Below are 25,620 nucleotides of genomic sequence, written 5' to 3'. Positions count from 1 at the left end.
AAGGGTTAGAGTTCACCCAGAAATGAAAGTTCTGTCATTAATTACTCAAGCAGATGTTGTTCTAAACCCGTAAGGCTTTCGTTCAACACAAGTTACAATGTTTTCAATGAAACGTGAGAGATTTCTGTCCTTCCATTCCAACAAACCTTTCAAGTGCCAAAAAAGTTCATAAAGACATCGTAAAAGTAATAAACATGCACTAAACATAATAAATTCACATATAAACGTACTGTACATAGAGCACATCAAATATGGTAAACGAAAGCTCAAACGTGCTTGATTGACACACCAGAACCAATGAGATTTGATATTGCACGTCACGTACAGTTTGGCTGCCGTTGACCATTTTTGATGTTCCGCTTGATTCATATGGGCTACTTTTGATGCTTTTATATATTTTTTGAGGCTGGAAAGTTTTGGTTGAATGGACCACCGGAATGGAGGTTTGATTAAAAATATCTTCATTTGAGTTTCGAAGATGAAGTCTTATGAGTTTGGAATGAGGATGTGGAAATGATGACAGAATTTATTTAAGTTGTTATTCACTGATAGTCTTTCCCTCCGCCGTAGCTCTCAGATCTCATTAACGTATGCAGCGCAATGTCTTTTACAGTTATATTTATTCATTCACTAGATGATTTTTATCCAAAGTAAGGAACATCACATGCATTACGTTTATTTATAAGACATGTGAGAAACGATACATTTTGTTGTCATGGATGTCAAACCTGGTCAGACTCTACTTGAGCCGTGAAGTTTGATGAAACAGAAGTGCGTGAATGTTCTGCTAAACCTCCTTTGGTGTTTCATGGAAAAAAGTCATAAGGTTTTGGAAGGATATTTTTGTGTGAGCTATCCCTCTAAATATTGTTTTTCTGTCTTATAATCTCATCCTTATGAAGTTCAAAGTACTGTAAAATAGTTTTGAGTGAAAACATTGAGCAATTGTCTGCAACTGAATGAAAATATTTACAATATTAATCATCGGTCTGAGCATTAGCATGAAGGCAGCAGTTCAAGGTGTGTGTGTGTGTGTTCAGTCCTCATGCAGAGTGACTCTTCACATTGCTGAGGCTCAAAGTACATAAAACGAGCAGAGTTTGTCCTTTCATTCTTCCTGCTAAACCGAGAGAAGGAGAGTGAAACAGAGTGAGAATTATAGAGCAGTATGTGTGAGTCTTACCCATGATGCCTGCTGAAACATATGTCTCAATGGGTTACTGTTGAACTTATTGTTATATTCACCAGGGTTGTAACCACAGTAGGCATTAGAGGACCACCATATTCCCAACAATATTTATATTAATGTTCAACAGAAGGGCTTTAACCCTTCTTTAACCCTGAAGCCTGCTGTGTCACATTGATGCACAAATTTCAATTTCAAGCTGAAAGGCTTATTCATGCATTTGTTACTTCTAGGATTGACTACTGTAATGCACTATTCATTGGTTTACCTGTTAAATCAATCAAACGTCTGCAGTATATCCAAAATTCAGCAGCTCGTGTTCTCACATATACTCCATCACGTCAGCATATCACAGGTGTGCTTCATAGTTTGCATTGGCTTCCAGTACAGTCACGTATTGTTTTTAAAACTCTCACATTAACATACAAAGCTATACATGGAACAGCCCCTTCTTATATTTGTGACCTAGTGACCCGCTACACGCCTTCTCGTTCCCTTCGGTCTGCTGACTCCCTTACTCTTCAACAGCCTCCCTCTAGATTAAAATCTATGGGGGAGAGAGCTTTTTCTGTTGCTGCACCCAGGTTATGGAATGCGCTTCCCGTTGCTGTTAGAGATGCTCACACATTAGCCAGTTTTAAGAAGCTGTTAAAAACTCATCTCTTTAAAATTGCTTTTATGGACTGTAAGTAATATTCTATTGTGTTTTACTGTTGATTATTTTAGGTTTTTAGTTTCTACCTTGTATTACATTTAATGTAGTTTTGTATTTCATTTGTTTGTAGCGCTTTGGGTTCCAGAAAAGCGCATTATAAATAAAATGTATTATTATTATTATTATTATTATTCAACATCAAAACGTCCACCTTCAGCTCCTGGTTCACGTGTCTTTTTGATGCCAAATCTTTACTGATTTTTATAAAGCAAGTGGTAAGAATAACTTTTATATATCTTTAGTAATATTTCAAGAATGAATTCAAGATCAATTTTGTTTAGAAAAATTCTGTTCAAATCTATATGATCCATCAGGCATTTGTCATAAATCATAAACCTACACTGTTGAAAAAAACGGTAAATGACTGGCAAACAAAAATGAAAAATTTCTGTAAAATTATTGTTTTTGCACTTTATTTGAACTAAGATATTTTACTTTAATTTTACGTTTTTTTGTTTGGCAGTCTTTTACCGTTTTTTTACGTTTTTTTTTTTTTTTTTACAGTGTAAGAAATTATTTAAATATAATCTTACTAAGACATATTATTGGAAGATATAGCGTAACAACTGATATTTATATGCATTTTATGTAAATAGTCTTCTGTATTGTTATAAAGATCTCATCAAATTACATTACAGGCGAAGATCAGAATTTCATCTTGGTTTTTGGCAAGCATCTGCACCAAAATGTATATTTTTGCTCAGTTTTTTTTCCCTCCATATTCTCACTATATCATATTATATGAGCCATAAAAGCCAAATATGATATTTAACAAAAAATGCACATGCAAACTTTTTTATATATATTTTGTCTAAGGGTTAAATAAATTGTTCCATTCCAAAAAATTCTATTTTTCTAAATATTATTTCATATGTCAGTCTTTACAGGGTTAACTGTTCCCTCGGTTGCACTTTATTTTACAATACGTGCACTTACATGTACTTACCTAAGAAAGTTCTGGGTATTATAAGGTAACTGCATGGGTTAAGGGGTAGGTTCAGGGTTAGTACCTAGTTATTACCCAGTTATTGCAATTACGGGGAATGGGGAATCGGGAACAGGACTGTAAAATAAAGCGCTACCGTTCCCTCAGTATCAGGCTATAGCTTTACAAAGTACCATTTATCTTTACTAACACTGAACAGAGCCGTTCATTGGTGATCATCTTCAGGAAGTTAAAAATCTCATATTTTCCTTTTGTGCCTTCTGATAGTGTCATTTTTTTGCATATGCTGTTTAGATTCCCTCTACAGTGATCAATTCTGCTGTTAATTGTACAATAAATGCATCATTGACATGCATGGCGCAGTGCTGCTTCAGCATATTTAGCTGCTGTCTAAACTGGATTTCATGTGCTTAATGAATAAGATGCCGGTTTAAGATCACCTCTGATTTTTCATGAAAGAGATGAAAGGTTGAATGAATGAAATAAAGAAGCATTCTGGGAAATAAGATTAAAAGATTTCAGAGGGAAGGAAACAAAACAAGTTTGTGTATTGTTTGGGAAATGACCAGAAACTGGGATTGACAGATTTGCAAGGATTTGAGAGAGATGAGCTGTTTTTAAACCACAGTGACAGCATTTAAACACTTTTTCGAGGCATTAAAGAGGTCATGATTTGTGAAATGTGTTGACATACAGTATAAGAGGCCATTAAACATGAGAGTTTTATAACTGAAAGCGATCAAAGAATGCATGCAGTTCATGACAAGCCAGTGTGAATCATTTCCTGAATGCACTTCCTGCAATCCCAGAATGCATTGCAACTTGTTAGTGAAAAAATAAATCCATCTGTATAGAAGTGTATTGCATTAATCAAAAAACATTCTTTTACTCTTATTTTTTCTTTGTCCCTGCTTTCTTGGTCATCTTCTATAGTTGGATCAGTAGTGTAGACAGGAAATGTCTGTGTTAACCTGGAGTGCATATTTTGGGTCTTACAACAACGCTGGCACTCAGTAACCGTCCAGATGGAGATTTAGGCCATAAACGTACTCTATGCAAGAATGCAGACATGAACGAGTGTTTGTGTTCTCTCATACTTTCGTAGAGTGTGTTTCGGGCCTGTCTTAGTTTAAATGCTGCAGTGATTTCCAGGTTCTTGGCAGTTTTAACATGTTTCTAAGACAAACACTCACGGGTCACAGGTCACAGGGTTGACTGCGGCACTATGCCCTCACTAGGAAGCGATAAAGAGATCATTGGCTTCCTGTCGCCTGTTAAAGATAAAGCTGCCTGCTGCGTGTGTGAGGAAGAAAAACTAAAGGGAGGATAATAAAGAAGGGGTGAAAGCGACAATCTATTTAGAGTCTCGAGGTAAAACTTTTCTTACAGTAATTTAATAACTTGAAATAGTGTCATTAAAATGATTTGGTATTTTCATTGCATATTATTGCACCATTTTCCATATAGTTTTTAAGATATCTTTTTAAAATGACATTCTTTTCCAGAGAGCTCATAAACCTGAAGCGTTCGTGTAGAAATACAGTCGTGAACCCAGGTTCAGATCTCTTTTAGCTGGCGGTCTCTGGAAGGGTCACACAGGAAATGTGTTTGCCGTGATTCATGACCTCAGCGTGACATGCAGATGAGACGACCAGATGTTTTCCACTCTTCTTCTTTTCTTCTCTTTTATTTTTAACACAGTGAAGGATAGCGCTGTGTTCTCTTTTTATTTCAACAAACTGAAAGATACTATTGCAGAATTCATGGAAACAGACGTTTTAATGCATGAAGAAAATTTACCTCACTAGTCAGAAATCACAAATGATGGGATTAATATCTGTAAATATGTAATGTTAGATGGCAATATTAATATGACTTCTATATTTTGAGTTTTAACACTTAGGTTGGGGCTATTCAAACAGGACACTTTCTCACATTAAAAATCAACTATGGAGCACCACAAAATGTAGCAAGACTGTTTTGTAATGAGAAGTCGTTGTTTGTATTTTAATAGGCAAATACTTAATCCTCTTATCAGCATGATCACAGAGGGTTTTTTCACAGCCTGCCTGACTGAAAGAGCTCATTATGCGGCTCATTATGCAAATCTTTTGTCTTCTCAGGTGCGAATCACAGCATTATTCATGACGATTTACGCCTCCACGCATACTGTGTTTCTTGACAAAAAATGTCTTAGAATTTAAATCTCTCTATTGTTTTATATGAACGAGTAGGCAGGATAATTTTACATCATTTTGAAGCAAAAACTCTAGTGTATAACCTCCAATATCCAGAAGTCGTGTGGACACAGATTTTTATATATTTTTTTGGCCTTATTTCAGTGACTTTCTGTTTTTTTTGTTTTTTCAATAACCACGCATAAACATTATTCCTTCAAAAACACAAACATGTACATACATGTTCCTCACATATTATGGTAGCCTAGTTTGTGCTGAATACAGTGTAATGACACTTTTGTCATTTATATGTTTATGAACAACTGAAAAAAGCACAAAAAGGCATGTCAAAACTTCTCCAGGGCCCCAAAAATCCTTAGACCCCAGAGGGTTAAAGGATTAGATCACTTAAGAATTAAAATTTCTTGATAATTTACTCGCATCCAAGATTTTCGTGTCTTTCTATCTTCAGTCGAAAAGAATAAGTTTCATCATAATTTTCATCAACAACTTTTTTTCACTGACAAAAGCGAGATGATATCTAGTAAAAAAAAATTAAAAAAAACTTTGGAAAAAAAAAATTGGAATGACAAAAATCTATTGACATTTTCGCCAACGAATAAAAATGAGACAAAAATGTTAGGGAGGGATGTTTGGGAATAGATCCAGTCAGAATGATGTCCTGCATGGTATATGCACACATTTAAATTATAACGTGCTGATCTACCCAGCGGGACATAACATACGTTTGCATACACTTGCTGCATGTCTCATAAAACAACACAAATATAAACGTCTGGGAGAAAGAGAAGATCAGATTTATGGATAAATGTGAAAAAGTAAAAGACATGTAAAGAGAGCTCAATTTTGTCCATTTTTCTGTGCGCACACAAAAAAAGCCGTCTCTCATACATCAGCGCACAAGTACTGAATTGAGTTCTCTTTCACATCTTTTGACACATGAACGGACAAATACATGCAAAATTATGTCTGATGTCGGTTTTGGCGAGTATTCACATTCTGTTACGTCTTAAGTGAACGCAAACACAATATCGGATGTGTATCAGTGTATTGGATCCGTGCATTCTGCCTTAAAGTGACATCAGTCTAATAAACCTGCCACTGTCTGTCGTTGATGTTAATCAAACAACAAAAGATATAGAGAAAAACACTCAATGTTCTTCACTGAATAATGTTAATAGCTTTAATAAGGATTCATTTATATTTAATGTATACAAATAAATATGTCTGCTTGAAAGAATTAAGAATGTTGTATGCAAGTTGTTATAAAGAATGCATATATCATGGATTGAATAGACCATGTTCTTGTTCCTTTATAAATGGTTTTATTTAATTTTAAGATAAATAAAGACATGGTATATGTCACAGCAGTTAAATCTGTGTCTGTATTGCATATTCAAACCTTAATGTCATTAATTAACAGGTTAATAGATGTTTTCTTCAGGAGTTTGGAAATTTTATAGAAATGCTTAATTGATGCATTATAATTTAACTAGACCTATTAGATTTTAGATGACTAAAATCTTATGATATTTAGCCTACTAAAACTAGACTAAAACAATGCAGGTGACTAAAATATTAACTAAAAATAAATGGCATTTAAGACTAAAACTAAATTAAAATTTGCTGTCAAAATGAACACTGCATTTCATGCTAGGTTAATTTTATGCTAAATATCAGTTCATCAAACATATCTAAAAGGATTAAAAAAGAATTCTGTACTTCAGTTTGTTCTTCTAATGCTTTAAAAGAAATCATGGAACATCAAAGTGTACTGTTTTCGTGGAAAGTGACTGGTTGTTCCATTGGAAAGAGTTTCACATTTTGTTTTTGACAGTGCTTTTGGCTCTCTGAATCACTGAAACACACGTGTGCTCATATATGTGGCCTGAATCTGCTGGGACGGGTTGAGTTCAGCCAGTGAGATACAGTATGCAGACACTCCCCATTAAACAACATCTCTGTGGACTGCACTCTCCCGGAAACCATTATCCATATGTCCATATGTGTCTGTGTTTATGTGTGTGTTTTATGAGTGGTTTGTGTAGGTTGCTGGGGTTTGCTGCAGCATATTTATATTCTGTTTTGTGGAACATTTTCCAGACGTTGTGGTTGACATGAGGCGACCCAACCCCCATCCGTCTGCGGCTCCGGAGCTTTATCATGAAAACATAGAAAACTGACATGTACATGTGGAGATGTAATGCTTACGCTACCTCTGTTTGCGCTCTTTACGTCATCACTGTGATATCTCTTAAATAAATGCATGTGTCTCTTAGTGTCTTGGAAAATATGGACAAAAATGTCATGCACATGTTCATCAGAGACTGTGAGTGTAATTGAGTCGTGGCATTCCAGTAAAGTCATTTCTTGCACGTTAATTTGGTGTGTCTCAGCATAAATAGCGGAAAGACAGGATGTGCAATGAAGTAATGTGGGTTAAAGCAGAAAAGGGAGCGGCTCTCTGACATACGGTCTGCATGGTACAGAAGTTTCCGGAAAGCCTCTTAAACAGTCATGTGCTTGAATCGGCTCACGCTCAACCGCGTCCACCGCACATTTCTGGCTCCGCCAACATTCAGGGCATTGTTTTGGTTTTAATCTCTCTTTATCGAACCATTACCCTATTTCTCTGGCAATCTGTGCCTTGTTTGACCAATCTCATTTGTGATCTTTATAGTATTCCAAATCTCACACCAAATTTCTTTTATCATTTTGACACTATCAGGCTTTTGGATCAGACTAGAGTTTTCACGTCAGACTTCTGTTCATTATGCTGCTGTGCAGTGTGAGTCAAGTTCTTCTATTGCAATTGGAAGCAATCCGACCTAACTGGCAGAGGTGAACTGCTATTGAACTGCTATTATACATATAGTGTGATGCATTTTAGTGTCTCCTTGTCTTCAGAGAAATTGCCTTCAGTGAATAACTGAATGGGTTTTAGGGATGATAACCCAGACAAAATCAAGATCATGTGGGTTAAAATTTGATTGTACAATCATAGGGACATAACATGAGTAAAAAATGAAGCTAACAACACTTCACATTTTTTGCTTCTTCTTCTTCTAATTTATTGAGAGTGGTGAGCAGCCACCAGTTATTTAGTATTTGTCAGCATTTTTTGCCTTTATTTTTGTTAAAGCGATAGTTCACCCAGAAATGAAAAATCTGTCATTATTTACTCAGTTTCCTTCTTCTGCTGAACACAGAGAAGATATTTTGAAGAATATCGGCAATCAATCAGTTGATCTGCCCCATTGACTTCCATAGTAATTTTATTCCATGCTATGGAAGTGAATTGTCCCCATCCACTGTTTGGTTAACCATATTCTTCAAAATATCTTCTCTGTGTTCAGCAGAAGAAAGAAATTCCTACAGGTTTGCAACAACTTGAGGGTAAGTAAATAATGACAGAATTGTCAATTTTTGGTGAATTTTCCCTTTAAGTCTGTTTGACAAGAGACAGAAACAATAGGGGACTGGATTCGGACAATCCGCTGCCACAAAGTTCAGGGTCTAGTTAAAGCAATAAGCCCATCAATCCATGGTTTACAGTGATTTTACAATAGCGAAGCACTGTTGTTAGGCATAGGGCTTATTGCTTTTTTTTTTTTTTAAATTGGTACTACAGTACATATATCCTGCAAAGTTTCATAAATATGACAAAAAATGTAATTTATTGATAACAAATGCCAAGCAATGTAGTATTTACAGTGGGCCGGAGGGTGGAATCAAAATTGGACCAAGCAACTTTGTCCGTAAAGTGTTTTTTTTTTCCTATAAAAGTACAAAACCGCAAACAGTAGAATCCAACTGTGTCAAAGTCATCCATCTAGAGCCAGTGATTCTCAAACAAGGGATCAGGGCCCACAAGGGGGACTTGGCAAACTTCCAGGGGGGCCCAGAAATCTTTGAAATCTGAATTTAAATGCTAAAATGTTCAATATTAAACAGAAGTTTTATTTTTTAATTTAAATTTATTGCAAAAGAAATGCATTTTAGATTAGAAGGGACTTCGGATATGTTCTTGGACTAAGGCGGGCCTTGGAGTCAAAAAGTTTGAGAACCACTGAAAAACAATTAAAAAGCAGTGCAGTGAATTGCAAAAACACGTTCCGGGTGAACCAGCATACGTGTAATGCAATAAAGAAACAAGTCTTAATTGAGTTTTTTATCCTACTACTAGCTGTGACCACGACGAGCGACAGGATATTTTGTCAGTTGTTTGGGTTCTATTTCTGCTGTGTCATGCTGGGTAGTCCTGCCCACAGTGAAATCGTATTGGTCCAAAATCCCGCTCCAAGCATCAAATATGACTGACTGGCTGTGACTGTCACAGAGCATTTTGCTTTTGGTGTGGACAGAAATATTACTTACTTAATAGCTGTAAACTTGGCTGGTCAGTACAGAGATTGAGAGTGAAAAAATGGCAGACCACTTGTCATATTGTCAGCTGCCTTTAGTTTTGAACTCGAGAACTCATTCCTGAAATGTCAAGGCCATTTGAGCAACAGCTTTAAACAAACTCCACTATTAATAAAATAAAAGATGTAAATACAGACCTTTGTTTGTTACGCTCAATGTATTTTCATATGAAGCTGAAATAAGAGCTAGAGCAATAAGAGTGTTTGTTTTCCTTCAGTGTAGAGGGAAGGTTGTGTCACAAATGGAATTTCTTACCCTCCTTCCACTGAGACCTACCATTTTACTAGGAATTACAATGAGACTGAAGCCAGGTTCCTCAGCCCACTGTTTCTGTGGTTTGTCTCTGTGGCGTTCCTCTATTCTTGCATTGTTCAGACGGCAGCTGCTTTAAGACCCATTCGTCTACCTCAACCGTCATTTGTACACTTGCTCTTTTCTCCAATCTTTGGTGTTTTTGATCTGTGTTTTTAATCACTGGCTTTCAGTCCGGGCAGCTGGAAAAGTTTAGGCAGGGACTCGGCTCTTAAATAAACAACACCTTTGGGGATACAGCCCTTGATTCCGGTAAACGTCTGGCCCTTGCACAATGGCCAACTTTCCTTTGTAGAAACAAGAGAGGCCAACACTGTCTCTGTCTCCTCCCCTGAGCCTTCTATCTCTCCATCTGTCTGGATTTTCCTGCATCTCCTCCTTTACCATTTTACCCAACAGTCATGGTTTCTATGCTTTCCTGTGCCACGTTTTTAAAGCCACTCTAGTGATCAAATGTGCAACATCCCATTAAAAGTATGATTAGTAAGATCTTGAAAATATCTGGGGTTAAAGGAGGAGAGGTTCAGATACATTGAGTTTTCTGACATTTTAAGGTCAGATTGAGGTTGGAGGCTGCAAAGGAGCAAGAATCCACAGTTAACCACAGCGATCGCAGCTGTTAAAACAACTTTTTTGGAAATTGTGTAACATGCGCACATGCCTTCAGATAGTCCCCTGACTCAGCTGTTTCAAAGAGAAAGAGCGTCATTGTAGAAGTGAAAAAGAGAAACATGGATGTGGGACCACTGTATTATTATTAGCACTGTTTTTAAATAGAATCACAGAGTCATCAAACCACAAAACTGCATGGTTTGGTACGTGGACAGTCAGTGCCAGTCAGGCACCAGTGTGTTTATTTGCATATAAATGAGTGCATGCTTACCATTCTTTTATATTTACTTTCTTAATAATTGCCTTTGTTATGATAGGACAGTAAGCAGACAGGAAGCAAAGTGGTAGAGGGAGAGGAGGACAGGACTAGGAAATGTCAATGAGCCGGGACTCAAACTTGGGTCGCTCGAAGCACAACGGCACTATATGTCGGTGCTGCCCACGAGGCTATCGGCGCCGACTTCTTATTGTCAAGATTTGGTTGAGGGTGGAGTCCAAGTCAAGACCTAATTCACATTCTCCCGAGGTCATGACCAGAGCAAAAAACATGAAAATATGGTTTGAGTCCAAGACTACCTTTTCATGGTTGTGGCCTTTGTCTTGTTTTAGACTTGGAAACGTATGGACTCTGTCTTGACTCGGACTCGAACATTTTCTGGTCTCTGTCTTGACTCAGACTCTTATGGGGCACATGAACAAATAAAACACGTAATGTTTTACCTACATTTCTCTCCACTCCCTGTTCTTTACAGATGTAGAGCAGATGGCAATTGACTGGCTTACGGGAAACTTCTACTTTGTTGACGATGTGGATGATCGAATCTTTGTATGTGATAAAGATGGAACCACATGTGTGACACTGTTGGATCAAGAACTCTACAACCCTAAAGGCATCGCTCTGGATCCAACCATGGGGTATGAGCATTGTCAAGCTCACTCTTCCTCCATGTACACAACTAGATAGCTGAATATTTAGCAGTTACCTTTAAAAACCAAAGTATTTGCTAAATGCTGAAAGGATGTGTAAGTGTACTCATGTATACTGATTACTCCTTTCTCAACATTACCTTCACAGAAAGGTTTTCTTCACTGACTACGGGCAGATCCCAAAGGTGGAACGATGTGACATGGATGGACAGAACCGAACAAAGTTGGTGGACAGTAAAATTGTCTTCCCACACGGCATCACCCTGGACTTGGTCAACCGGTTGGTCTACTGGGCTGATGCTTATCTGGACTACATTGAGGTAGTGGACTATGAGGGCAAAAACAGACACACCATCATTCAAGGACTGTTGGTAAGGAGCAAATACCAAGATCAGATGTTTTACACGTGGTTGCATTGTTGTGTATTGCTCAAGAACTAATTTCTCCATTGTTATGCATCACTTAAATGACAAAGAGTTGTGAAATGTAACATTTAGCAATGATGTGGTTTAGGACCTGGTCTTCTGAACTTCCCTTTTTTATTGCCTCTACAAGCAACATTATTCTGTAGATGAACATGATTATCATCTTTTAAAAAACACTTACAGTGAGCAGATAAAGAATCCCACACACCTTCAGAATGTGCCATCCATCCAGTCACCCAAACATCCATCTGTCCTTCAATCATCCAATTATTTTGTCAATCCAAACTTCTTTCATCAGCCATTTACCTCATAACCATCTGCCCATCCATCCAAGTCAAGTCAAAAGTCAAGTCAAATCATGGTTTATTTATAAATCACATTAAAAAAACAAACAGATGTTTTAACAATGTTGTACAATAGAGAAACAATGCAATGAAATCCATTCAAACATCCACCAATCCATCCATCCATCGTAAAGTCGGTCTGTTTATCCATCCATCTATCTATCTATCTATCTATCTATCTATCTATCTATCTATCTATCTATCTATCTATCTATCTATCTATCTATCTATCTATCTATCTATCTATCTATCTATCTATCTATCTATCTATCTATCTATCTATCCACCGTAACATCAATCTGTTTATCCATCCATCCATCCATCCATCCATCCATGCATCCATCCATTCATCCATGCATCCATCCATGCATCCATCATATATCCATCCACCATAAAGTCAGTCTGTGTATCCATCATCCATCCATCCATCCATCCATCCATCCATCCATCCATCCATCCATCCATCCATCGTAACATAATTTATTCATCCATCCATCCATCCATCCATCCATCCATCCATCCATCCATCCATCTATCCATCATCCATCCACCGTAACATCAATCTGTTATCCATCCATCCATCCATCCATCCATCCACCCTAACATCCATGTAATTATCCATCCATCCATCCATCAACCGTAATATTGATCTGTTTATCCATCCATCCATCCATCCATCCATCCATCCATCCACCATAACATTGATCGTTTGTCCATCCATCAGTTCATTCATCCATCCACCATAACGTTGATCTGTTTATCCATCCATCCATCCATCCATCCATCCATCCATCCATCCATCCATCCATCCATCCATCCACCATAACATCAATCTGTTTATCCATCCATCCATCCATCCATCCATCCATCCATCATCCATCCACCGTAACATCAATCTGTTATCCATCCATCCATCCATCCATCCATGAATCCATCATCTATCCATCCACCATAAAGTCAGTCTGTGTATCCATCCATCCATCCATCCATCCATCCATCGTAACGTCAATATGTTTATCCATCCATGCATCCATCATCTATCCATCCCCCATAAAGTCAGTCTGTGTATCCATCCATCCATCCATCCATCCATCTACCGTAACATCAATCTGTTTATCCATCCATCCATCCATCTATCCATCATCCATCCACCGTAACATCAATCTGTTATCCATCCATCCATCCATCCATGAATCCATCATCTATCCATCCACCATAAAGTCAGTCTGTGTATCCATCCATCCATCCATCCATCCATCCATCCATCCATCCATCCATCCATCCATCGTAACGTCAATATGTTTATCCATCCATGCATCCATCATCTATCCATCCACCATAAAGTCAGTCTGTGTATCCATCCATCCATCCATCCATCGTAACGACAATCTGTTTTTCCATCCATCCATCCATGCATCCATCATCTATCCATCCACCATAAAGTCAGTCTGTGTATCCATCCATCCATCCATCCATCCATCCATCCATCCATCCATCCATCCATCGTAACATCAATCTGTTTATTCATCCATCCATCCAACATAACATTAATCTGTTTATCCATCCATCCATCGTAACGTCAATCTGTTTATCCATCCATCCATCCATCCATCCATCCATCCATCCATCCATCCACCGTAACATCAATCTGTTATCCATCCATCCATCCATGCATCCATCATCTATCCATCCACCATAAAGTCAGTCTGTGTATCCATCCATCCATCCATCCATCCATCCATCCATCCATCCATCCATCGTAACGTCAATCTGTTTATCCATCCACCCATCATCCATCCATCCATCCATCCATCCATCCATCCATCCACCGTAACATCAATCTGTTTATCCATCCATCCATCTATGCATCCATCATCTATCCATCCACCATAAAGTCAGTCTGTGTATCCATCCATCCATCCATCCATTCATCGTAACGTCAATCTGTTTATCCATCCATCCATCCATCCATCCATCCATCCATCCATCATCCATCCACCCTAACATCCATCTAATTATCCATCCATCCATCCATCCATCCATCAACCGTAATATTGATCTGTTTATCCATCCATCCATCCATCCATCCATCCATCCATCCATCCATCCACCATAACATTGATCGTTTATCCATCCATCAGTTCATTCATCCATCCATCCACCATAACATTGATCTGTTTATCCATCCATCCATCCATCCATCCATCCATCCACCCTAACATCCATCTGATTATCCATCCATCCATCCATCCATCCATCCATCCATCCATCCATCCATCCATCCATCCATCCATCCATCCATCCACCCACCGTAACATTAGTCTGTTTATCCATCTATCATCCATCCATACATCCTAATTTCTATCCATCTATCCATCCTAACATCCATCCATCCACCCACCCACCCACCCACCCTAACGTTCAACTGTTTATCATCCATCCATCCATCCATCCATCCATCCATCCATCCATCCATCCATCCGTCCATCCGTCCATCCATCCATCCATCCATCCATCCATCCATCCATCCATCCATCCATCCCCTTCACATTTCAGCAGCTGTATGGAACCCATTACATTGTGAGTGTGTCTAATAGCGGCTAGCTTTATTTACTGTGATAAATGCTTTAGTGGATGGGAGAGACAGTGGTTTTTCATTACTGCTACTGAGTCATTTTATTAAAGCTTTTTCTGTAAATATATTATCCTGATTTCTTCATCTCTGCATGAGTTATGGATTTAGCTGCTCAGCCCAAGGCTAATCGGTGTGTTTATGTGCGTGTCATGCTAACTCAAGCCAACAGAGCAAACACAACTTTCCAAATAATAGAACTAACTGAATTTTTTTTTTCTTAGATTGAGCATCTTTATGGGCTCACAGTGTTTGAGAACTATCTATATGCCACAAACTCAGACAATGCCAACATGCAGCCTAAGACCAGCGTGATCCGTGTCAATCGATTCAACAGTTCAGATTATCAAGTGGTCACCCGTGTAGACAAGGGAGGAGCTCTACATGTTTATCACCAGAGACGCCAGCCCCCTGGTATTAAACTCTTTCTCATCTATTGCTCAGCTGTATAGACTGAGCCAGTATCATATATAACGGTTTAAAATGCAACCACTACACTGAAGTCAAGCTCCAACTCAGTCTAAATTCTGTTATTCTTCTTCAGTGCGGAGTCACGCCTGTGAGCCGGATCAATTTGGAAAAGCTGGAGGTTGTTCAGACATCTGTTTGTTGGGCAACAGCCACAAGAGTCGGACGTGCCGCTGTCGGTCTGGCTTTAGCCTGGGCAACGATGGCAAATCATGCAAGAGTGAGAAACATCACAGCCATTCAGATTGTACTTCCGTCTGTTTATCAATTCACCATCATTCTGACTTACAGTAGCTTTGCCTAGTTAAAATGAAAAAGTTTGATCGGCTCAGCTTTACTAAGCATTTGTTATTTCAAGCTCTCACACACTTTTTCATATACAGGAGCTGGTCATATAATTAGAATATCATCAAAAAGTTGATTTATTTCACTAATTCCATTCAAAAAGTGAAACTTGTATATTATATTCATTCATTACACACAGACTGATATATTTCAAATGTTTAAAAAAAAGTGAAAAAAGAAAAAAAGTGTACAAGCAATAGGGATAACTGCACCCTGGAGAGAATTGTGAAACAAAACCCATTCAAAAATGTGGGGGAGATTCACAAAGAGTGGACTGCAGCTGTAGTCAGTGCTTCAAGAACCACTACGCACAGACGTATGCAAGACATGGGTTTCAACTGTCGCATTCCTTGTGTCAAGCCACTCTTGAACAACAGACAGCGTCAGAAGCGTCTCGCCTGGGCTAAAGACAAAAAGGACTGGACTGCTGCTGAGTGGTCCAAAGTTATGTTCTCTGATGAAAGTAAATTTTGCATTTCCTTTGGAAATCAGGGTCCCAGAGTCTGGAGGAAGCGAGGAGAGGCACACAATCCACGTTGCTTGAGGTCCAGTGTAAAGTTTCCACAGTCAGTGATGGTTTGGGGTGCCATGTCATCTGCTGGTGTTGGTCCACTGTGTTTTCTGAGGTCCAAGGTCAACGCAGCCATAAACCAGGAAGTTTTAGAGCACTTCATGCTTCCTGCTGCTGACCAACTTTATGGAGATGCAGATTTCATTTTCCAACAGGACTTGGTACCTGCACACAGTGCCAAAGCTACCAGTTCCTGGTTTAAGGACCATGGTATCCCTGTTCTTAATTGGCCAGCAAACTCGCCTGACCGTAACCCCATAGAAAATCTATGGGGTATTGTGAAGAGGAAGATGCGGTATGCCAGACCCAACAATGCAGAAGAGCTGAAGGCCACTATCAGAGCAACCTGGGCTCTCATAACACCTGAGCAGTGCCACAGACTGATCGACTCCATGCCACGCTGCATTGCTGCAGTAATTCAGGCAAAAGGAGCCCCAACTAAGTATTGAGTGCAGTACATGCTCATACTTTTCATGTTCATACTTTTCAGTTGGCCAAGATTTCTAAAAATCCTTTCTTTGTATTGATCTTAAGTAATATTCTAATTTTCTGAGAAGCTGAATTTGGGATTTTCCTTAGTTGTCAGTTATAATCATCAAAATTAAAAGAAATAAACATTTGAAATATATCAGTCTGTGTGTAATGCATGAATATAATATACAAGTTTCACTTTTTGAATCAAATTAGTGAAATAAATCAACTTTTTGATGATATTCTAATTATATGACCAGCACCTGTAGTTCCTTAGCAATGTCTATGCATATCATCTAGACTGGAGGTTTGACCCACATTTTAGCTGAATCAATCAAAATGATGAAGGTCTTTACCATTTACCCCAATATTGATTTCAAGCTGCTTTGAATATGCAATGAACTGTTGGTAAATATTGATTAGTGAATTGTGAGTGACCTCTGAACACATGACCTTGAAAAAGACAAGAAGAGGAGATTGGAATTGATTGTAAGAAACATGTGTTAGTACCGCCATCATAGACTCACTTTTCACTAAATATGCTTCCATTAAACTGGAAACCTACTTGAAAATGGTATAAATATTATATATTGGCATGTCTGTATCATTAATTCATATATATATTTTTTTCAATTCAATTCCTGGTGTCTAATTCCCAGAGCCTGAGCATGAGTTATTCCTGGTGTACGGGAAGGGTCGTCCGGGCGTTATCCGTGGTATGGACATCAACCCTAAAGTTCAGGATGAATACATGATCCCCATCGAGAACCTGATGAACCCTCGAGCTCTGGACTTCCATGCACAGAGTAACTTCATCTACTTCGCTGACGCCACCAGCTATCTGATTGGCCGACAGAAGATTGATGGCACGGAAAGAGACATCATCCTTAAAGAAGGTGCTGAAGTGTTCATTTTCATTTCCAATTCATCTTATTGCTGGTGTGTATTTATCATGTGCTTATGGGTGTATTGTCTTATTATGTATGGTTTTCCAGGTATTCACACTGTTGAAGGAATCGCTGTGGACTGGATGGCCAATAATCTCTACTGGACAGATGACGGTCCCAAGAAGACCATCAGTGTTGCTCGGCTCGAGAAAGCTTCTCAGACCAGGAAGACTCTCATTGAGGGCAAGATGACCCATCCTCGAGCGATTGTGGTGGACCCTCGGCACGGGTGAGCTCTAGATCTCCAATAAGGTTCTATTGTATAGCAGTTGTTGGGTTATTTGTGGGCTAATAAATGAATGTCATATCATCATTGCCTAAAACTGCCTTAACTGTGGTAAAATTACTGTAACTAAGAACTATGCATTTTGAAAATGTTTTTATCTCTTTCAGCTGGATGTACTGGACTGACTGGGAGGAGGACCCAAAGGAGAGCAAGCGAGGGAAGATTGAGAGGGCCTGGATGGACGGAACCAACCGGAACGTTCTGCTGACCTCTAAGACGGTTCTGTGGCCCAACGGCCTGAGTTTGGACATCCCTCAGGGCATCTTGTACTGGGTGGATGCTTATTACGACCGAATCGAGATGGTCTATCTCAACACCACTGCACGCAAGGTGCTGTCACACCACTGATCTAATAGATGATGTGCACATATGCACATATATTTAATGGATAACAAATAACAGCTGAAAACACTAGAACATCATATTTATTCGCCAATTGTTGATGTAACATCTTCTTTCTGCTTAGACGGTTTATGACGGACAGGAACTGAACCATGCCTTCGGTCTGTGCCACTACAAAAACTTCCTGTTCTGGAATGAGTACCGCAGCGGCAGCATCTATAAACTGGACCAAAACACCAAAACGGTCACTTTGCTACGCAACGAACGGCCACCCATCTTCGAGATCCGCATGTACGATGCCCAACAGCAGCTAGGTAATTAAAGAATGTTATTTGCCTTGGATTTTTGTGTTTTTAAAAAAAAAATCAAGCATGATTTGGCTATGGAACATTCATTAGATGTAATTCTTACATGTGTTCATCACAGGAAGTAATGCGTGTAGAGCAAATAACGGCGGCTGTAGTAGTCTGTGTTTAGCCACTCCCACTGGCAGGTCATGTGCCTGTGCTGAGGACCAATTACTGGATCCCGCAGACAACATCAGCTGTAAAGGTAATGCAAGTGTACACTGCATGCATATTTACAATCTTAACAATAATGTGTTAATACAAGCAAATTGTCACAACCGGTCATTTAATAATCTATTCTTTGCAACTGATATTTATTATATTTAAAACACATGACAACTTGCTGAAATACAAATGTGACATCTGTGCATTTATGAAAAATACCACTGCCAAAATGTTTAAAGCTTTCATGTTACTCAACATCTATTACAGAAATGTGATATTAAAATGTAATGTTGAAGGACAGAATTCACAAAATGTTTAATAATTTAAGCTTTGAACTAGATGTTTGAAACTGCTTGACACAAAGAGTCAAATAAGGCTAAGTCCACATTAATGCAGATAAATATATCAAAATGGCATTTTCATTTCAAAACGCTCTCTGTACAATAATGTTTTTGAACATTGTGCTCGTCCACACTGAGATATCTGAAAACATTGAGCATCTGTAATGCTCACCAAGATGATAGCGAGAAATCAGGCATAATAAAGTTCCCATGTCATTCTTCTGCCCCAATCATTTCTTTAGCAAAATATCCTTCCACACTCATTGGTGTGTCCAGGTTGCACATGAAATCGTCATTCCCTGCGTCTAAAACAGTGTTTTTTACGCAGGACAGCGATTGCGAGTAAATTTTCTGTCATCCATGTGGTAATATGAGGAAATTTTAGAGGAAAAGACGTTTTTAAATGAATTTTGCCATTAAATCATACAAATAATGGGAGTTTGTAATTATAACTGTAAAACTGTGCTTTCTGTATAGTATGAATGGAATACGGATATACTACATTCACCATGTTGTCATTATCTGTGAATTCAGACATACTACTCTTTTCTAGGGCTGCCCTCGACTAAAGATTTTTCTAGTCGACTAGTTGTCATTCATTTAAACCATTAGTCGACTAATCGCGCATTTATATTAATAAGGCATAAATCATAATATTGAGCTTTTAATTGCCTATATATAATACATAGCCTAATCAGTGTTCCAATGCATAAAGCTTGCCACAGCACGCCGGCAAATGTAATGATTGAGTACATGACACATGTGTGTCATGAATAAACAGAAGGAGACTGTCTAAACATTTTAATAATTTAATGTTTTCTGAGTTTTCAGCTGCAGTGGACATGTCTATATGCAAGTTTCATAGGGATTACATAACCTGAGGATATTTATTTTCCACTTGAATTGGTTCCTTTAAAAGTATATATTTCAATCTTTCTATAGATATATTTCTTGTGTCTGTGAGGCAAGTACACTCAAAGTTTCGGTTCATTTTTGTTACGTGCTAAAGTTCACTGAGACCGAGACTGCAGAACACGCATCCTGATTGTTTACATTGTTTTACAAAAGCACAACATTTTGCTATTATTGTGAGTTTACAAAAATAAAAGTGGACCCTTTACAGTTTGCATTACTCTGAATCTGTACGACCAAAATGACGGAGTATTTTAAGTTAAATGCAAGTGATCGCACCGGCGCCTCCATGTCATGCAGTAAGCGCGCTGTTTCAAGTGAAGCCATATCTGAGGTCGATAAATGATCACTCATGGACTGTGTGACATTGCCACTTGCTGTTGTTTTTGTTTTGTTTGTTTTTTTCTGCGACTAACCCACTAATAAAATCTTGGTCAACCATGCCTCTTCTAGTCGACTAATGGTTAGTTGACTATTAGGGGGCAGCCCTACTCTTTTCACATGCTGTTTTTTGCCTACTATATAGCAGAGAAGTATGCAATTTTCAGAAGGTGAGTCCCAATTCGCATACTTATGCACTATTCTATGACGTTTTTAAGTATAAATTGTGTAGTGTAGAGTAGTGCATTCACACTGAAAATTCCAAAAAGAAAAAGTGCACTTTAAATACCCGGATGATGCACTAAATTAACAGAAAAACGAAGCGTGGAATGTTGGACACTTCATGCACCCAACTGTCGCAGCTTTAATTACGTAGCGGAGGGGGAGGGGCTGTCAGACTCCAACGTTTAATGACAAAATAACCTTATACAATTCACGCACTACATGGATGAGTACATAGTGTATAAGTGCATAGTGTATATTGCATCATTTGGGACGCAACTAAAGTGTTCTCCTTTGATTTATTAAGCGTGGCAACCAGCATTAAGGTGCAACACTGCCACCTACTGTGTTGGAGTATCAACCAGACAGACAGTTACTGGCACTGGATTATTTATGATGATGTTATATGTGTAGCATTAACTATAAATACAATCAGTATTTAATTTTTTATCAAGTTATGGTCAGTACTGTGTCAAATAAAGCTGGATAAGAGTTCATTCAGTCCTGACGGAGAACAACGCAAGAAAAGCCTTGCTGAGTAGAAGCAAATCTGTTTGTGCAGGCTGCTCGATCATACTGTCAGATAATGCATCATTCTTAGGCTTTAATCTGTGGCTGACTGTTGATACAATCAGATGAATTCAGCATCAAGCGGTTTGGTTTTTGTGTCTGAATGTTTGAAACAGAAACCCTTCAGATGTTTTTTCACAGAGCTTGGCCTTCAGCAGAATTATTTACATCTGTGTATGTGTGTGTGTTTCTTCACAGCGAACCCATCGTACATCCCCCCTCCACAGTGTCAGCCAGGAGAGTTCGCCTGTAAGAATAACCGCTGTATTCAAGACCGCTGGAAATGCGACGGAGATAATGACTGTCTGGACAACAGCGACGAGACCGCTGAACTGTGCCGTAAGAACACACCCATGTTGTACGTTTAACAACCTCTTTGCATGAAGCTTCCACACACATGCAGCGGTTGTCGTTTGTCCATCTGTAGATCAGCACACATGCCCTGCAGATCGCTTCAAGTGTCAGAATAACCGCTGTATCCCCATGCGCTGGCTGTGTGATGGAGACAACGACTGCGGCAACGATGAAGACGAGTCTAACACTACATGCTCAGGTGCACACACACACTCATACAGTCAATTTCTGTTTGCATTTAATCTGAATTTGCAACACTATGACGTTTTTCACACTAAGCCCAATGATTCACTCTGCAAAGACTGTTTAGGTTGGCAAATTTGATGTTAACTTGGTGTTTCTACAGTGTGTTTTTGCCCTGTGGAATTTTAGAAATTAAGCTGTTTTAGAACGTCTCTTCAAAAGATGTAATATAAGTCTAAGGTGTCCCCTGAATGTGTCTGTGAAGTTTCAGCTCAAATACCCCATAGATTTTTTTTAATTAATTTTTTTAACTGCCTATTTTGGGGCATCATTAACTATGCGCCGATTCAGGCTGCGGACCTTTTAAATCTCTCACTCCCTGCCCCACCGAGCTCTCGACTATAAGTGCAGTTATACAGTGCATTTACAAAGTTCACACAGCTCATATAACCCTCAAATGGATTTTTACAAGATGTTCGTCATGTATGTTGCATGTATGCGTCGGATCATGTTAGTATGGTATTTATTTGGATGTTTATATTTGAATCTGAATGAGTTTGATAGCGCTCCGTGGCTAAAGCTAACATTACACACTGTTGGAGAGATTTATAAAGAATGAAGTTGTGTTTATGAATTATACAGACTGCAAGTGTTTAAAAATGAAAATAGCGACGGCTCTTGTCTCCATGAATACAGTAGAAATGATGGTAACTTGAAACACATTTAACAGTACATTAGCAACATGCTAACGAAACATTTAGAAAGACAATTTACAAATTTCACTAAAAATATCATGATATCATGGATCATGTCAGTTATTATTGATCCATCTGCCATTTTTCACTATTGTTCTTGCTTGCTTACCTAGTCTGATGATTCAGCTGTGCACAGATCCAAACGTTAATACTGGCTGCCCTTGTCTAATGCCTTGAACATGAGCTGGCATATGCAAATATTGGGGACGTACATATTAATGATCCCGACTGTTACGTAAAAGTCAGTGTTATGTTGAGATTCGCCTGTTCTTCTGAGGTCTTTTAAACAAATGAGATTTACATAATAAGGAGGAAACAATGGAGTTTGAGACTCACTGTATGTAATTTCTGTGTACTGAACTCTTGTTATTCAACTATGCCAAGGTAAATTCTTTATTGCTTTATTTAATTTGTCCACTTTAATGTCAGTGGACATTTACGAAGCACAGGATAATTGTTATTTTTTCACGATCTTGATTTATTTCACCAAGACCAAATACATCAATATTGCCATATCCATTACCATTCTAAGGGGTTGTTATAATATATATATAGGTTGAATTCAGGATAATTGGAACACTTTTTCCAAGTCAAAAAGTGTCTAAATCACCCGGAATTCACCCTATATATATATATATCATCATAGTTATTGAGCCCTGATGCTTTCTTGTTGATACAGGTTTTAGTCCAGCCTATGATGTGTACTGACTCTAATAAAAATGCAAAAGCTTAAAAATAATCAAATATAACATCTATAATCAACACCCTCAAACAGTCTCATGAGAAATGTCTTCTCACAGCATGTCCTAACCAGGCTAAGTGTGGGTAACTGCAATTAAGTGGAGTTGGGATAACAAAATTTCACTATTGGCAGAGCTTTCCTGCACAACATGATAGAAATAAATACCAAGTTACCCACAAAATGCAACTTTCGGTTTCTTTTCCATCCATAACCAAACACAAACACACAAGTCCAACAAACTTTGCCAAAGTCCATCTCAGATATGAAGTGTCTAAATTTACACTAATCACACATCTGATAACTGGAACTTTGAAAAATTGCTGAAAAATAAAGTATAAAGGTATCAGCTGAAAATATTTCTCTGTGATGTTGTCATGTCCTTCTGCTAAACTCTGAGTCAGCTGCAATGTGCTCTAGACAGCCCTCTATAAATATATAGTTTATCACACACGCTATATCTGACGCGGTTCTGGGCTCTTCAGCAAACTGTTGCACTATATTTGACTTCATGGCTGAATTGTAAGGTTTGCGCTCTTTAATTTAGACCGTATCTATATTAAGGGCATGGTAGTCTATGATACTGAAGTAACTCTAGACTGCAATGTAGTGTAAAATTTGGTCTCACATGAGCACTACTTATTGAACAGTTTCTCATAATGGGCACCAGAATTTAGGGGGTCTGACACGTGGCACCAAATTAATATTGTGAGTTTTGCTCAAACTTCCCTTAAAGTGAGTGTGATGCTCTTATTGCTGCTTATGTTCACATAAACAACTGTTTATACTTGCCAAGGCAGGCATTTTGACATAATTCTGTACATTTCTAACTGTTTAAGCACAATGAACCGTAAAAAGAAAGACTAAACTCGCGAGCTGTATGAGAAGCAGCTTTATGTGTGTGTGTTCTGGGTATGAGCACACAGAAAACTTTAGTAACGATGCAACACTAGACCGATTGAGCAAGTTACAATTATGTCACGGAACGCAAGCAAAAGTCTTGTATCGCAGAATGCAGCTCACTTGAGGTGATGTGAAGCCATGGTCGCATTTTTGAAAGAAAGATAACAGCTTGTAGTGCTGAATCACGCTTTTTGTGAAACATCTCAAAGAAAGTTTTCAAATGACTGATTTGATTTGATTATCTGTTCAACCTGCATGCTATAGTGAATAAATGTTTGCGGGAAAGCCCTGTATATTACATCTAATGCAAATTAGAAAATCATATACTGACACTCTAATGCCAAGGTCTCTGGAAGGAGGTTTGGTACAGTGATATTTACGTTCCGCTTGGTCACGTGATGAGTCTGGTGCTGGCGATGTCATTTAAACAGCTTTGAACACAAAAAGCTGGCAACTCTGAAAGAAAAGAAATCAAAAATTTCAGATTCGCATAAAAATCTAAATTCAGATAAAATATGCGAAATAACAGGGAAGCTGAGTGCAAAAAAAAAAAAAAATAAACGGTTAATTATTATTAATATTATTAAAACTTTTCATGAATTTGTCTCTTGTACTACTTGAAGATTTCATGAAATCGTTTGACAACACAGTTTTTTTTTTTGTGCTGACATATTTCCTACTGAAATCACACATGGTTTGTATTTCCTTCACGTGTTAGGATCAGAAGATCATACTTCCCACTTTTGAAGTTATAATTATGCGTGTGTATGTTTTGTTGTTAGAGACAGTAGGAAACTAGTCATTTTTTGTCCAATGCATGTTCTTTTTTGTGTAAAAAATGTACAATACACAACAAACAGTTACAGATATCCATATATAAGTACTGTGCATTATACATGTATATTTCAATCATGACAACTCTCGGAATAGTTTTAGCATGTTAATGGGTTTGACAATGTTAATGTATTTGGTCTTGACATACTAAATCTTCTACACACACTGCTGCTGCAGAGCAAGTACTGCCAATAGACACACTGCTGTGAGCATGTAAGATATACATACATAAATCACATAGCAGATTTAGACAGGTGGAGCTGGGGAGGTAGAGGGCTCCATGACCAGCTAACACTGAACCATACTCTTTAAATGTTCAGCAAGTAATCTCATTGGCTTCATAATCAACACAGACCAATCGGCTTGTGCCATGTAGTAAATTCAGTTATATTCAGTTTACATTTCCAAACAATGATTTTGTCATTAATTGTAATAATCTAGAGATTTTTGCATGCACAAGGAGTCCAACAACACACGACCCGAAACAGATCTTACTGTGATTGAGTTGGTCTGGGATTACATGAAGCAATGAATGAACTGAGACCATGTCTGTCATATTGAAAAGGTCCCCAGCAAATACATATGATCAACAGGCAGCACGATTCCCTTCCAAGAATTCCAGCCTAATGAACACTGTAAAAATGAATAAATTCTTATTATTGCACAATACGCATTTAAACCAGCATTTTTTCATAACAAACTCCATATTAAGTGCTAAAATGTCATGACAAACATGTTGAAGATGATCTGTTTCCACAGAAA

General features: G+C 38.2%; 1 protein-coding gene across 6 annotated transcripts in view; it reads left to right on the top strand.

The window, feature by feature from the left end:
• The window catches only part of lrp1aa (low density lipoprotein receptor-related protein 1Aa), a 223,629-nt gene that overhangs the window by 85,799 nt on the left and 112,210 nt on the right, over window positions 1-25,620 (top strand). For 5 of the 6 annotated variants that reach the window (XM_067388716.1, XM_067388715.1, XM_067388714.1 and 2 more), the window contains exons 7-17: window positions 11,147-11,309; window positions 11,470-11,692; window positions 14,947-15,136; window positions 15,267-15,410; window positions 17,237-17,473; window positions 17,573-17,753; window positions 17,918-18,140; window positions 18,277-18,466; window positions 18,579-18,704; window positions 21,289-21,429; window positions 21,518-21,643. In XM_067388716.1, the coding sequence (XP_067244817.1) occupies window positions 11,147-11,309; window positions 11,470-11,692; window positions 14,947-15,136; window positions 15,267-15,410; window positions 17,237-17,473; window positions 17,573-17,753; window positions 17,918-18,140; window positions 18,277-18,466; window positions 18,579-18,704; window positions 21,289-21,429; window positions 21,518-21,643 (1,944 nt within the window). The remainder of the gene's footprint in view (window positions 1-11,146; window positions 11,310-11,469; window positions 11,693-14,946; window positions 15,137-15,266; window positions 15,411-17,236; window positions 17,474-17,572; window positions 17,754-17,917; window positions 18,141-18,276; window positions 18,467-18,578; window positions 18,705-21,288; window positions 21,430-21,517; window positions 21,644-25,620) is intronic. The other variant, XM_067388717.1, reaches the window with a different exon arrangement.

Source organism: Chanodichthys erythropterus, chromosome 6 (genome assembly GCF_024489055.1).
Source record: "Chanodichthys erythropterus isolate Z2021 chromosome 6, ASM2448905v1, whole genome shotgun sequence".
In the NCBI taxonomy this organism is placed as follows: Eukaryota; Metazoa; Chordata; class Actinopteri; order Cypriniformes; family Xenocyprididae; genus Chanodichthys; species Chanodichthys erythropterus.
This window is presented reverse-complemented; position numbering and strand designations above follow the sequence as displayed.